This window comes from Marmota flaviventris, chromosome X (assembly GCF_047511675.1).
Source record: "Marmota flaviventris isolate mMarFla1 chromosome X, mMarFla1.hap1, whole genome shotgun sequence".
Classification (NCBI taxonomy): Eukaryota; Metazoa; Chordata; class Mammalia; order Rodentia; family Sciuridae; genus Marmota; species Marmota flaviventris.
The window spans coordinates 36,120,799-36,135,698 of NC_092518.1; the positions used below are offsets into that span (position 1 = coordinate 36,120,799).

The 14,900-nt window shown below is 36.7% G+C and overlaps 1 protein-coding gene across 1 annotated transcript in view; it reads right to left on the minus strand.

Annotated features, from left to right (window-relative positions):
- Window positions 1-14,900, minus strand: part of Maob (monoamine oxidase B) — a 117,076-nt gene that overhangs the window by 17,982 nt on the left and 84,194 nt on the right. The window contains exons 4-8 of the mRNA XM_027927386.2: window positions 12,546-12,650; window positions 11,446-11,537; window positions 5,617-5,758; window positions 4,048-4,197; window positions 3,342-3,501 (exon numbers count right to left, since the gene is read on the minus strand). Of these exons, the coding sequence (XP_027783187.2) occupies window positions 3,342-3,501; window positions 4,048-4,197; window positions 5,617-5,758; window positions 11,446-11,537; window positions 12,546-12,650 (649 nt within the window). The remainder of the gene's footprint in view (window positions 1-3,341; window positions 3,502-4,047; window positions 4,198-5,616; window positions 5,759-11,445; window positions 11,538-12,545; window positions 12,651-14,900) is intronic.

Below are 14,900 nucleotides of genomic sequence, written 5' to 3' on the forward strand. Positions count from 1 at the left end.
GAGAATGTTGGTATCTGTAGGGGTTCTGGAACCAGTCCCCCATGGATCCTGGGAATGACTATATATTCAATTTCAACAAAAGACTGTGACAGAGCAGCAGTAAAACTGTCAGGCCAGGGTCTGAAATGTTGTAATAATATCCTACTGCAGCGTACTCTTCCCCCTGCTCCATCATTTTCTTGCAAATTGGAGGTTGTTTCAACAAAATTATGGTGGAAGACTCTGATACAAATGTTATATAGAAAAGCCAATAGAAGGGTTTCAAAATGAGGAAGAAAAAACAGAGAAAGAACTTTGCAGGCACACATCTCCCCAACCTGTGCTCAGGCACGAGTGTGTGATAAGACACACCCAGAGGCTTTTTTAACTGCCCTTGCTTTTCTTTCTCCTCTCACATCCCTCCCCTCTGTGCACCTATGAGAAAGTCAATGTGCTTGTGTGCCCCTTAGGTGTATTGCGGTGGGAATTATGTTGATCAAGACTGAAGTATGAGAAGAAAAAAAAAATTCAAAGTCCGTCCAAGAATTCAAGAAGACTTAAGAATATAAGAGAACTAGCGAAGGAATCACGTGTTATAAGAAGGCAGAAAGCAAAGCATCGTAGCATATGCCTGTAATCCCAGGAACTTGGGAGGCTCAGCCAGGAGGATCGCAAGTTTGAGGCCAGCCTCAGCAACTTAGTGAGACCCTGTCTCAAAATAAAAATGAAAAGAACAAAAGGACCCCAGGGTGTAACTAAGTGGTAAAGCATCCCTGGTATCAATCTCCAGTGTGGCCCCAAAAAAGGCGAGAGAGAGAGAGAGAGAGAGAGAGAACAGATCTCATCAGCAAAACACACGGGCACATCTTGATGTAGGGATCAGCTGAATGAACTGTCATAGGACACCAGGTAGGGTCAGGGTGAAGATACTACTTTCTTTTTTTGGGGGGGGGGATTTTAATATTTATTTTTTTTTTTAGTTTTCGGCGGACACAACATCTTTGTTTGTATGTGGTGCTGAGGATCGAACCCGGGCCACACGCATGCCAGGCAAGCGTGCTACCGCTTGAGCCACATCCCCAGCCAGGTGCTACTTTCTGAGTGGAGGGGGCTCTTCAGACACTTTCTTCCCTGAGTGAAAGTGGACTCTGAGTCAGGTGGGTGCAATTAGAGAAAATAAAGAATCAAGGGGCAGAGAGAAAAAGTCATGTTTGTGCCAGTGGAATTTCATGCAGCATCAGTGGACTTTCTATTACTTGCAGATAGAAAGCTTAGGGGACCTGCCTGTGCACACAGTGTCCCCTCAAATTGAATAGAGTCTCATTCTTAATAATCCCTTATGTCCCACCATCCTATATATAGTACACCTATGAGAACTTAAATTGAGCCTAGGGGTAGAGCCTAGTGGGAGAGAGGTCTTTAGGTCACTGGGGAAATGTTCTCAAAGGGGACTGTAGGACCATAGACCCCCCCTCCTCACTCTCTTTTGCTTCTTGGCAATGAGGTGAGCAGTTTTTCTCTGCCACACATTCTCACCATTATGTGGTGTGTTGTCACAGGCCCAAAAGCAATGGGGTCAACTGGACATGGACTGGAACCTCCAAAACTGTGACCACAAATAAACCTTTTCTCTTTACAAATTATCTCAGGCATTTTGTTATGATAGTGAAAAGCTGACTAACACAATGGCTATGTGAAGAGATATGTAAACTAGTTTGACCTCAATAATCATTTTACTATGTCTATATATTAAGACATCATGATGTCTTAATATACACAATAAAATAAAGGCAGTGTTTAGCATGATGCTAGGAGAAGGAAAAGAAGCAATCAAGAACTGGTTATGTCTGATACCAGAGATGCCAAAAACATTTGTTGGAGAAAAGATAGCCTTTTAACAAATAGTGCCTCGAGAAATGTAAATCCATATGTGGAAGAAAGAAACTTGACCCCTATCTCTCACCCTGCAAAAAAGTCAACTCCAAGTGGATCAAAGACTTAGAAATTAGACTAGAAACTCTCCAGCTGTTAGAAGCAAACACTTAAACATATTGGCACAGGAATTGACTTCTTTAACAAGATTCCTAAGGTGCAAGAAATAAAACCTGAAATCAATAAGTAGAATGGCATCAAATTAACATGCTTCTACACAGCAAAGAAAACAAGTTCATGAAGAGAGAACCTAGGAAATAGGAGATCTTTGCCACATTCCCCTAAGATAGGGCACTGATATCAAGAATATATAAAGAACTCACAAAACTTAACACCAAAAAAACAGAGAGCAAATAACCCAATTAGTAAATGGGGAAAAGTACTAAAGAGATACTTCTCAAAAGAAGAAATACAAATGGCCAACAAAATATGAAGAAATGTTTAGCATCTCTAGCAATCAGGAAAATGCAAATGAAAAAAGTCAAAGGTTGAATGCTTTTATCCAAATAGTTTTGATCTGTGATTGGCTGAATCCATGGATGCAGAACCTGTGGATACAAAGGGCTGATTGTACACAGGAAATACTACTCTGAGACCAAACTGTGACATTATCTACATTTGTCTCCAGCCATCTTCCTTTCTGCTGTGTTGTTCCTCATTTCAGTCCACCCTGCTCTTTGCTCTCAATCCCAGAGATTGACTGTTCTTTCCTGATCTCCACTTGGAAGAAAAGGAGACATGATAAAAGGAAATGTGATAAGACTCTAGCATTGTGTTGTCCAAAGCAGTAGCTTCTAGCTACTAAAATGAAATAGAATTGAAAAATTCGGTTCCTTAATTTCACTAGCTACATTTCAAGTGTTCAGCATCCACATGTGGACTGTGGCTAGTGTGTTGGATAAAGTAGATCTAGAACCTTTCTATCATTGCAAAATAGAGGACTTCAGTGAGCATCCACGTGTACTGTCCTCCATGAGGACTAGATATGAATGAAGAAATTAATTTAATTTAATATGGTAGAATCTTGACACTAATGAGAGATGGCCTGGAAATTTCCAGAATTCCCACCACTGCAAATAGCTTTACAAACTCATATTTCAAAAAAAGTATTAGAAAATGGTACTAATTTATTTTCACAAGATTTTGTGGGAGGATCAAATAAATGTTACATCTAATTGTACTAAAGAGTTGGTCAGATACCAAGGAAAGTCAATTCCAAGAATTTGTGCTGATGTGTTTTATTTGAAAGAACTCTATTTAAGAACCTGGAATTTTGCTTATAACATTTGCTTGTAACTATTTTTATTAAAATTCTGGATATAAAATGTTATATCCAGAATTTTAATAAAAATAGTTTCAAGCAAATGCCTATATTGACACCAAGTGTGTTAGACCTTCTGCAGAAATCTTTATATGAGGAAAGTACTAACCATTTTTCCTCCAAAAGGGCTCCTTATAATAAACGATGCACTTGATGACTGAACCCAAAGGCACACGAGTGATCAGCTGGTTTCTCATCATTGGCAGAGGTGGGTTGAAGTGAATCTTCATGCCCAGAATGGGTGGAATAGCGCTGATCACATATTTTGCCTGAAAGAAAAGCAACATGTTTAAACATCATTGGTATGTTGTTTCAGTTTTCCCCTAATGATCTTCTCTCATTTCACCCTTGTCCCCATTTAGTCTCGACAGCAAAACTGAAAAGATCCTGTTAAAACCTAAAGAAACCCTAATGTTCAAAACTTCTAATGATTTCCCATTACACTTGGAATCAAAGTCAAGTTCCTCACAGTCACATCCAAGGTCATGCATGAAACAGACTCCTGGTACATTTCTGATTCCACCTCATGTTGATCTTCCAACTTCACTCCTCTTACTTCTGTCATTTTGACTACCTTGCTGTTCCTTGATCATGCCAGATTTTTTCTCACCTTGGCACTTGCCATTCCATCTACTTGGGACAATCTTCTCCCCAACAGACACGTGGCTTAATCCAGAATTTTCTTCAGTTCTGTGCTCAAACATTACCTTCTCAAAGGGTTTATGATAGCTGAGATATTCTTGACTTTATGTAAGCTTTGGTTATCTATGAGACTCTGGTCTCCCCACCTCTACCTGTTTAAGGGTCTCAGTTACCTCATATGTTTCGTGGTTTAGGGTCTCCACGAGGACATTTTCTCCTGTTTGGTCAATGTGGATCACAGGTCTCTCTAGCTTTACTCGGTCCCCAAGGAGCTCCATTATTCGCTCACTCACTTGACCAGATCCTCCCACAAATTTCCTCTCCTGGAAAGAAAAAAGGCAGGTGGGAAATACAAGAATGGCTATAAATTTCTAAGTGGCTTATTTTCCTAGCTTCTCTTCAATATGAGATGTAGAATAACTGTTGTGAATCATATCTTTAACCACTGTTTTCTAACTGGGGACTGCTGACTTTTGATAAAATCATAGGTTTTCTAAATCAAGTTCAAAGCAACTTGTAGATCTCCAGGATCCAACCTCAGCAGGACATCCTTAGAATGATCTCCAGGTCCTATCTGTCTTGCCACCACCCCTGATCTATGTCCTGTTTGTATTTGGGGTGGATTTGGGGGGTTGAACTCAGGAGTGTTGTACTTCTAAGCTATAACTCCAGTCTTTTTATTTTCCTTGCAATACTGGGATGGAACCCAGGCCCTTGCACACACAAGCACTGTACCACTGAGCTACATTCCAGCCCTTTTTATTTTTTATTTTGATATAGGTTCTCACTACGTTGCCCAAGCTGGCCTAGAGCTTACAATTCTCCTGCTTCCGCCTCCTGTGTAGTTGGGAATTACAGGTGTGTGCCACTATGCCTAGCCCTTCTGCATTGTTTTGTTGAGCTGTTGGGTCTTGTGAAACTACTACTCAGCTACCACCTGCCTGAGCTCACCTAGGCCTTGCCCTATAAATGAAGCTCAGAACATCCCTGCCTCTACACCACACCCCACCCTACAGGTCAGCCTGGGACAGTGCCTGATGCTTCTGTGGTCACCAAGGTCACTTCACCTCACTGCACCCACTTGCCCTGAGCCCTGCTTCCAAATGTTCCAAAACTTCCAAATATTCTGCCTGTCTGTGTACACAGTTGAGCTGGCTCCTCTTTTCCAATTTTCAGTTCAGTTAATTTTTTAAAAATTTCAAACAGATCCAGGAAGAAGAAGAAGGAGTAAAAAGGAAGAGGGAGAAAAAGAAAAGAAAGTAGAAGGAAAAGAAAATGAATGTGACTATTAAGCAGATTATCTAAGGACTTCAATCCCCTTTCTACTGTGCCTAGCATAGTGTCTCATGTAATACTGGGGCTCAGGGAATAGGGAATGAATTAATTAATTAATTCCATGTGTTTTAAATTTGAAAATGCATTTCTAACTTTTCTTTTTTAGCTTTCTAAGAAGTGCTCAAGTTATGTCCATCTGATAGTCTACAAATTTACCAAACAATAATTGGAAATATCTACAAATGGAAATGTCCAAAGTCCATAAAAAGGGATAAGTCTAATCCTAAAATTACATTGGCTACTCAGTTCTTACACTGGTTACCTGATGACAGACTGTTCCTTATAAATATCACTCTGAGCTACCATGATAAAACACTAAAAGCCACAAGCCTGCCTCAAGTTTCAGCAGTTCATGATTGAAAGTAGTAGTGGTTTTCTGTTGAGATGGTGGTGAAATTAATTGGTACCTGTCCTCCATTGGTCGTTGAGATGATTCTAGTTGTGCCCCCACACTGTTTCACATACCACAGGAACCAGAGAGCAGAGACCTCATGAGTCTCTGCAGTAACACAAAGGTTCACAAAGAGAGTGGCAAGATTCTTTGCAGATCTGCTCAGGAAAAAGCAACAGCAAAATTGGCAAATGTAGGAGAGTATAACTTAATTATCTAGAAATTATTCAAATAATGCATTTTCTTGGCTAAATTTAGCACAACTTGACAAGTTGCAGGAAAGTGTCAATAGAACCCAATATTATAAAACAAGACATCAGATATTTAGGGATTTCTCTTCCTCTGAAACAAAATACCTTACTCAGAATCAGCTTGTGTTCCGTATTCTATGCTGTCACAATTTGTTCCCACATACCCACTGTTTTTCAGTGATTCCTCATCTCAGTGGAACACATCACCATTCACTCAGTAGCTAAAACCAACATCTTAGAAATCAAGCTTAATTTTTCTCTCTGTCCATTACTTTGTCTCAACTCAATCCATCAGGAAGTCCAGTCATCTCTCAACACACCACTCTACCTTCACCACCACCAAATGAGTGTCATCTCTTACCAGAAGTATTGCAATTACCTCCTCCAAACTAGCCTCTCTGCCTTCTCTTGTCCTCACCTCATATATATTGATCACACTAGAAGACAGATGTTCTTTACCTCCCTCCCCATTATAGGGTTATTTCTCAAATATAAAATAAGTCATGTCATTCTATTATTAAATCCCTCTACTAGCATCCAATCAAAACCAGAATAAGATAGCCCCAAGTAACATAGCCCATGCCTACCTCTTCTATCTCATCCTCAACTCCCCTCAACACACATTCTAATGTTTTCCCAAGAAAGATGTGTTCTTATTTATCTGTGAAAATGAGCACTGGCTTCCATATTCCCAGAATCTTGGCATTTTATGTTGTTTTGACATTGTATAGTATCTTTAGAACTCTTCTCAATGTCTGAAATTATCTTCATTATTGATTTATTATATTTATTGCTGTTTCCCCCACTATAATATCAACCTATGAGAGCTGGGGCCTGAATGAATGAATAAATGAGAAGAACCATTAGTTAAATACAGTTTTTGAAACATCCTTAATGTACAAAGGATATGCTAGGTGCTGTGTTGAATGCAAAATTAGTCACAGTTATCCATTCAATTTATTTTACTCTCTAACAGAAGACAAGCTCAAAGGCTCGACCAGTGGGAAAGCAATTAACAAAGCATATAGGGTGAACCTTTGCTTGGTTTCTTGGCATGTAAATAGCTAGAGGATATATATTGTCAAGAAGCACATCAGAAAGTAAACAATCTCATGTAATTCCAAAGTCTCAGTTATATCTAGCATGCCCTAAAATTCAGTAGTAATGTGTACTCTGGGATAGCTTTAATAAGGACCAATATCGTTTTTGCCTTTGTTGTAAAGTTTGCATATTGTTAGTTTAGTTACACTTGAGGCAGAATTTTCTACCTGATAATGCTGACAAAAGGTGAAATAAATTATACCATTTTTTATTTGTTTAAGTTTTTCCACACTCAGTAGTCTTTAAACTTTTTTTTGGTATGGGGGATTAAACACAGGGGTGCTTAACCACTGAGCCATATCCCCAGCCCTTTTTTATATTTTATTTAGAGACAGAGTCTCACTGAGTTGCTTAGGCCTCGCTAGATTGCTGAGGCTGGCTTTGAACTCAAGATCTTCCTGTCTCAGCCTCCTGAGCTGCTGGGATTACAGGTGTCCACTACCACGCCCAGCTTCTTTAAACTTTTTATTTTGTTCAATTGTTGTCATGACCCTATAAAATAACTGTTAGCTTTCCCCAGTTTACAAGCCAGAAAACTGAGTCTCAGAGAGTTTAATAATATATAACTACATGACCCACTATTAAGCTTACTCAAAACTCAGGTTTTTAAAACGTCAAAATCATTTATCATTAGTCAACTCACAACCTTGAAAGAACAGATACTTACCAAAGGGCAGATCGCTACTTTAGTGTATATTAACCCTGGAAATTTATAGGATTGTGACTAATATATCAGTTATTGGCAATGTCTGCAACCTAACAGCACTTTTGTGACAGTTACCATCATTCCATCCCACAAATGTATTATATATACATTGAAGTGACTTAGAATTAGTTTGGTAAGATTCAATATGATCACTGATAGGATGGAAATTGCAAAATCAATTTGCAGCATCTTTCCAAAGCAAATATGCAGACATTAGCTTAAAATAGTACTTCAAAGTGAAAATATCTTTTGTTGTTTTCTATACCCTAATTTTATAGGTAAATTCAAGACATTGACTAAAGGGAGTCATAAATAATAAAATCTTAGCAGGAAACCAGCTAGACAACCAATATTAAACACAAAAATACTGTTGAGATTTTAATTGCTGCTGACAAAAGGTGGGAAAGAAATAATCCTGGTTTGAAATGAAGGGAGAGCTAAAAATACAGTGGTCCACTCTTATTCATAGGGGATACACTCTAAGATCCCTAGTGAATGTCTGAACTTTAGATGGTACCAAAACCTGTATTTATTGTTTTTTTTTTTCCTATATATACCATGATAAAGTTCAATTTATAAATTTGGCACAGGAAGAGATGAACACCAATACCTAGTAATAAAATCAAACAATTACAATAATATATTACAATAAAAGTTATGTGACTAAAGTCTCTTTCTAAAAAAAATCCTGAAAAATAATATTTTCAGATGGAGATTGACAATGGATAACTGAGACCACAGAAACCCAAGGTGTAGATAAGGCAGGGACAACTTTAATTCTCTCTGGTGGGCTAGTCCATTTCTAATCCTTTATTTGATTTACTCTGGGACCATCAGAAGAAAGGGCATGAGAAAACTAGTGTAATATTTTTGGTTTTGCTCTGTTGACTTTTTGAGAGATAAATGTTATAACATTTTTCTACATGAAAAATATGTACATTAGATAATTGGAAAACTCATAAGATAAAAATATAAGGGAATGGGTATCTTCCATATTCTACACCCAAAAATATAATTACCAGTCTCATTTTGATACGTTTTGATAGGCATAGGTTTTCTAAAACTGATCACAGCTGTGATCATATTGAAAATATGATTTGTTGTAGTATATATACACAATGGAGTTTTGTTCAGCCATAAAGAAGAATGAACATATGTCATCTGCAGGAAAACAGATGGAACTAGAGACCATTATGTTAAGAGAAATAAGTTAAACTCAGAAGGTCAAAGGTGATATGTTTTCTTTCATATGCGGAAGCTACAGAGGAAAAAGGAAAAGAAAAGTGGGAGTGGATCTCATGGAAATCAAAGGGAGATCAGTAGAGGAAAGGGACCAGATAGATGGGGGAGGAGAAATGCTGGGAAAGATACTGACTAAATTATATTATAATACGGTGTACATGTACAAATATGGAAATACAGATCCCACTATTATGTACAACTATGATTCACTAATACATACATGGAAAAAGGAAAGAAGTATAATTTGTGTTCCTGAAGAGCATTTTATAAATGACAAAAACTGAAAGAATGATCAACATTAGTCTTTGAATGTATGATTTTGCTTTAGTTTGAATCACAATAGGTTGAATATTCTGATTACTTCTTTTTCTCTATGATATGTGGATGGTGACACACAACAGGAGTGGAGGGAAGAATAGAAGTTCATTGGCTTAGACAAAGAGGAATGAAGGGAAGGGAGAGGGGATAGGAATAGGAAAGACAATAGAATTAATCCAACATCAGTTTCCTAGGTACATACATGAATACACCACTGTGAATCTCACCATCATGTACATCCACAAGACTGGGATCCTAATAGAATAAGATATACTCCAAGTCAAAATATACTATATTGTCATGTATAAAAAGAAAAAAAATAATAAAACCAGCAAATGATTCTGTGTGTATCTTACTTAGGAAGAGTTAGAGAGTTGCCTTGTATTCTCAAACTCCTAATATCTCAGAATGCTTTATTTTTAGTCAACAACCTACAGTATTAATTAAGTGGTGGACTAGGCCAAGAATAATGATAGAAAATCTCAAATCTCTATGATTATAAGGAAATATAATTGGCCCAATCTTCAAGGAGTTTATGGGGAGAAAAGATCAAACTGAATTTATGAAAAACTTTTCATAACAGAAGTTATAAACAATGCAGATGGTTATATAATGACTGTATTTTGGAAATCTAAAGTATAGCATTTAAAAATCAATGATACAACCTTATTATGGTTATAATAAGTTATATTTCAAACTGTGTTCTCATAAGAAGAGTTAAATAGCATTAGACATGTGTTTTAAAGTATACAATTAATGATAGGCATTTATTTCATGACAGATGATTTTACTATTCCAGAAATGGTTACTCTCAAAGGCTGAAGACATAGGAGAAGCACAAATATGTTTCTTACAGAGATTAATTATATAATAATAAGAATAAAAAGTAGAAGTAATAAAAATGTCCCACAGAATGATAATGGATTAAATACATTATGATATTTGCCCTCCATGGAATATTCTCCAACTATGAAATGTGATATTTGATGAATAATTTTAATAATGTAATGTCTTTAAACAATCTTGAAATAAATGTCTGTATTATAATATTAAATGTTAAAAACATTTTAATGGATCTCTATTGTTTTGCAGTGCACATATAAGCAGCTTCTTTTTTAGAAATGAGATCATATATCCCACTGTACACACTCTATGACAATCTACTTTTCTGTGTGTTTAATATTATGAGTTTTCAAACCATGAAGTATTACTCTACAACATAATTTTAAAAGACTCTATAGTATTCAATGTTTGGAATGTGCCATAATTAATTCAGTCAATCTTTTATTTTATTGGCTTTTAGGTTTTCCCTTTTAAAAATGATGCTTTTAAATTGGCTTTCTTCCTCTCCCTCCCTGTATGCTTAATTTCCTTTGTTCTTTTCATGCTTCTTCTTTAAGAATTATATTGAAAAATATGCAAACTGCATGTCTTTTGAGTATTTCTATACCTCAGATTCAGATATTTATTAAAACCATATTTTTATGTTTGATTGTCAGTACTCTGTTTCCCTCCCCAATGCCTAGAGAATTTTAACCCCAAAGCCAAATACAATTCTAACTTCTGTTGTTCAACATAAGAGGACCGTCTCTTTGAACTTGGCTTCCGTTTCTCTCACTTTGTTGACCACAAACTCCCCATGTGCTTGAATTACAGCCCCCACAATTCTTTCCACTGTCTCTGTTGTCTAGAAGTGGTGAGGCCTCTTTATGCCATTTGTCTAAATACTCCTCACAGTTTTTATACAGTTTCCAGCACCAACAATAAGATGCTAATATTTGATTCATAAATACTTCCTCTCAATACTACATGTTTTTCGATAAAGGATAATGGTAGTTCCAATCACATGTTTCCCCTACAGTTATGAACTGCCTAGAAAGTCCTACTCAAACTTCAAGGAGTTGCCCTACATCACAAAAGGTGTTTCAAATGCATAAGCTAATCATCTGTGCACCTGACCTTCAGAATACAAAAATATTCCTACATCAACAATTTGAAAATGAGATCTTTAAGAAAATGAGATCATTAAGCTGTTCTAAGGAAAGTAGGCAGCACATTCTGGTCTGTTCTGAGTACTCTATGGGTTAGTACCACCTTCATGATGCAAAACTGTTCTAAAGAAGGAAATTGGATGTATAGCTATTTTTCTTTAAATTTTCTTCAGTACTGGAAATTGAATCCAATGTCTCTTTACCACTGAGCTACATCCCAGTCCTTTTTTACTTACTCAGTCCAGCAGATCTTGTTTAGCAACTCCTTCATTGTCATGTGGTCCCACTCTTCTGCAAGGGGTGCCTTCCATGGGGCATCACTGGGAATCTATATTCAGATTAGGATTTGAAGGAGAAAGACAACAGTAATTTTCCACTCTAAATAACTATTTAAACAGTATTAAAAACTCAAAGGAAAAAATGCAAGTTTTCTAAATTCTTCCAATAGTTTCTTGCACTGCATAAACAACATTGTCTTTGTAGCTTTCCTGCTAAAGTATCTATACTATTCAACCTGTACATAACAATAACACTTCCTGCACAAAAAAAAATAGAAGTATGCTGTATTCAGGCTATTTCCAAGAACAGATCACAGTACTTTCCCCTTAATCCATGGGGGATATGTTCCAAGTCCCCAAGTAGATGCCTAAAACCACAGATGGTAGCAAACTCTGTATATGCCTTGTTTTTCCTATACATACACATCTATAATTAAAGTTTGATTTATAAATTAGGCTCAGTAAGAGATTAACAATGTTAATAAAATAGAATAATTTTTAACAATGTACTTTAATAAAAGTTAGGTGAATAGGGTCTGTTTATTTCTGGAATTTTCCATGTAATATTTTCAGACATATTTTACCATGGGTAACTAAATATGCAGAAAGTAAATCCATGGATAAGGGGAACATACTGTACTAACTTACTAATTTACAGAGAACATTTTTAAATTTAACTCTTTAACTAGAACCAGACAGCTTCACTAAATCAGCAAATCAGAGTCTTCAGTTAGGCTTTACATGTGTTTACTTATGGGCTTCAGGTTTGGGCAGAGTGTAGAATAAAAGATCCAGAAGTCTTTGTAGTGTCCTGAGGATTTTCTAAATTAGAAACATCTTCTCAGGAAGGTTGAGCCATACATAATATTCTATAGCTCATTAGTAGTATACAAATAGCAGTCTTTTGACATCTCATTCTTTTAGAGGTTAAAAACAAATTTATTCATTTCACAGATCTTTACTGATTGTTACTATGTGCTCACAATGTGTAAGGCATGGGAGATGGGTAATAGATAGAAAAATACAAATACCATCAAAGAAGCTTTGGGAAACTTTACCTCTTGCCCCATGTCATCCATTGTCCTCCAAAAGTTGTTATGATCTAAGTAGGTAATTGGATTCCACACTGGTGGGAATGGGCCTCTGAAGGGGTATGATTTGCCCTGTGAGACACAAAATACTTTTTGAAAGAAACATTAGCTATAATGTAAGTGTAGTTAAATCTTCCAAATTGGTAAATGTCAGCCAACAAAATCATGTTAGTGATCAATATGTAACATACCCTCAATTCTTGGCTCCTTGTGTCCTTAGAATCCTAATTTAACTTTTTTTTTGAGGTGGGGGGGCTACTAGGGATTGAACTCAGGGGCACTCAACCACTAAGCCACATTCTCAGCCCTATTTTGTATTTTATTTAGTGGCAGGATCTCACTGAATTGCTTAGGACCTTGCTTTTGCTGAGGCTGGCTTTGAACTCTCAACCCTCCTGCCTCAGCCTCCCACATCACTGGGATTACAGGTGTGCACCATCGTGCCTGGCCTATTTAACGTTTTAGCAGAGATTTCCAGTAAAATCTTCTGTTCACCACATAAATTTGGTGTCAAACCAAGCACAATAGAGAGGTTTCTCTCTGAAAGTGGCATCCTTACCATGTAAAATTTAAATGCCAGTACATACAGAAGAAGGTTACCAAAAGTCATCTTATTTGCCAATAATGCCTGTAGATATCAGAATCAGGAACCCCTGTGAGCCCCTGTGTTCACAGAGAATCAGAAAGTTACAAGTACAAACATTATACAATTTAGAAGTGGATAAAAAACCAATTGCAGAAATGCAACAATCTGTAAGAATAATCACAAAATTGGGCCCAGCAAGCTCTTTCAAGATCAATGCAGAAGTTGCCAGAGACTGGTAAAATCAAAGCAGAAAGATGAGACGACTTCAGGCTTATCCTCAGGACATTTTTATACCACCTGGTTCTCTCTACAGGGAAGCCTTGACACAGAGATAAAGGGAACACATCTCTGCAAAGGATTAAAGATAAGTCAGTGCACAAATCATGTCTTAGAGTTTTAACTTGTTCATGACAGTTTAGGGACATAAACAAAAAATACTTTGGGTCAATTTTAAAACTTTTGAGTTGGAAGTCAGCTGTGCATTCTGACAGCATCTTTCAACCAAATTGGAATAACTCAAGGTTCTCAGTCAACCCAAATCTCACAACACCTGAGTCATTCCGTAAAGATTCATCTTGTATTGATTTTGTAAGCAGAGAAACTAGAGCTGTGAAACAAGAGGAGATTTCATGCTCATTATTTTATTAACTCTGTGGCTATGTGGCTGTGTAGCTGTGTTGATCTTCTCTCACCAACAAAGCCCATAAGATTCATAGGAAAGAGTTCTTCTCAGTCAGGGTTCTCTAGATAAACAATTGAGGAAGAGCTGCAGTTCAAATTTGAAAGCGGTCAGTTAGCAGAATTCTCTCTTCTCCAAAGGAAGTCAAATCTGTGTGTGTGTGTGTGTGTGTGTGTGTGCGCACACATGTGCATGTGTTCATGCACTGTGTACTTAACACAGGGCTTTGCCCATGATAGGAAAATGCCCTACCACTGACCTACACCCCAGACATAAATCTTTTTCTCTTAAGGCCTCTATTGAATGAAGTTCAAGTGCATTATGGAGGGTAATCTGCATTATTCCAAGTCTACTGATTTAAATGTTAATCTCATCTTACAAAAAAAAAAAAAAAAAACCTTCATAGAAGCATCTAGAATGATATTTGACCAAATATCTGGGTAGTGGGATCTAGCTAAGTTAAGACATAAAATTAACCACCACATTTCTTATTTATGGAGCTGAAATGTACATATGATATTTTCAATTTCCATTCTATTTTAGTTATTTTATTCAATGGTTAAAGATCATTGAAACAATCTAAATTGACAAAAAATTGCTTGAATATAACATGTATATGTTGTTTTGAAATAATATTTGTATACATCGTGGAATGGCTAAACTGGGCTAATTAATGTACATTACCTCACATATTTGTTTTGTGGTGAGAAAACTTAAAAGCTACTCCCAGTCATTTTCAAGAATATAATACATTATTACTAACTATAGCCACTATGTTATACAATGGATCTCTTGGACTTATTCTTCCTAATTGAAATTTTGTATAATTTGACCAACATCTTTCCAACAACATATCTATTATAAATGAAAAAATTTGACACATGTATACACTGTGTAACTACCACCATGTTATAGTTTGGATATGAGGTGTCCCTCAAAAGCTCATGTGTGAGACAATGCAAGAAGGCTTGGAGGTGAAATGTTCAGGTTATGAGAGCCTTAACCCAATCACTGAATGAATCTTTCACTAGAGATTAACTGGGTAGTAACTGAAGGC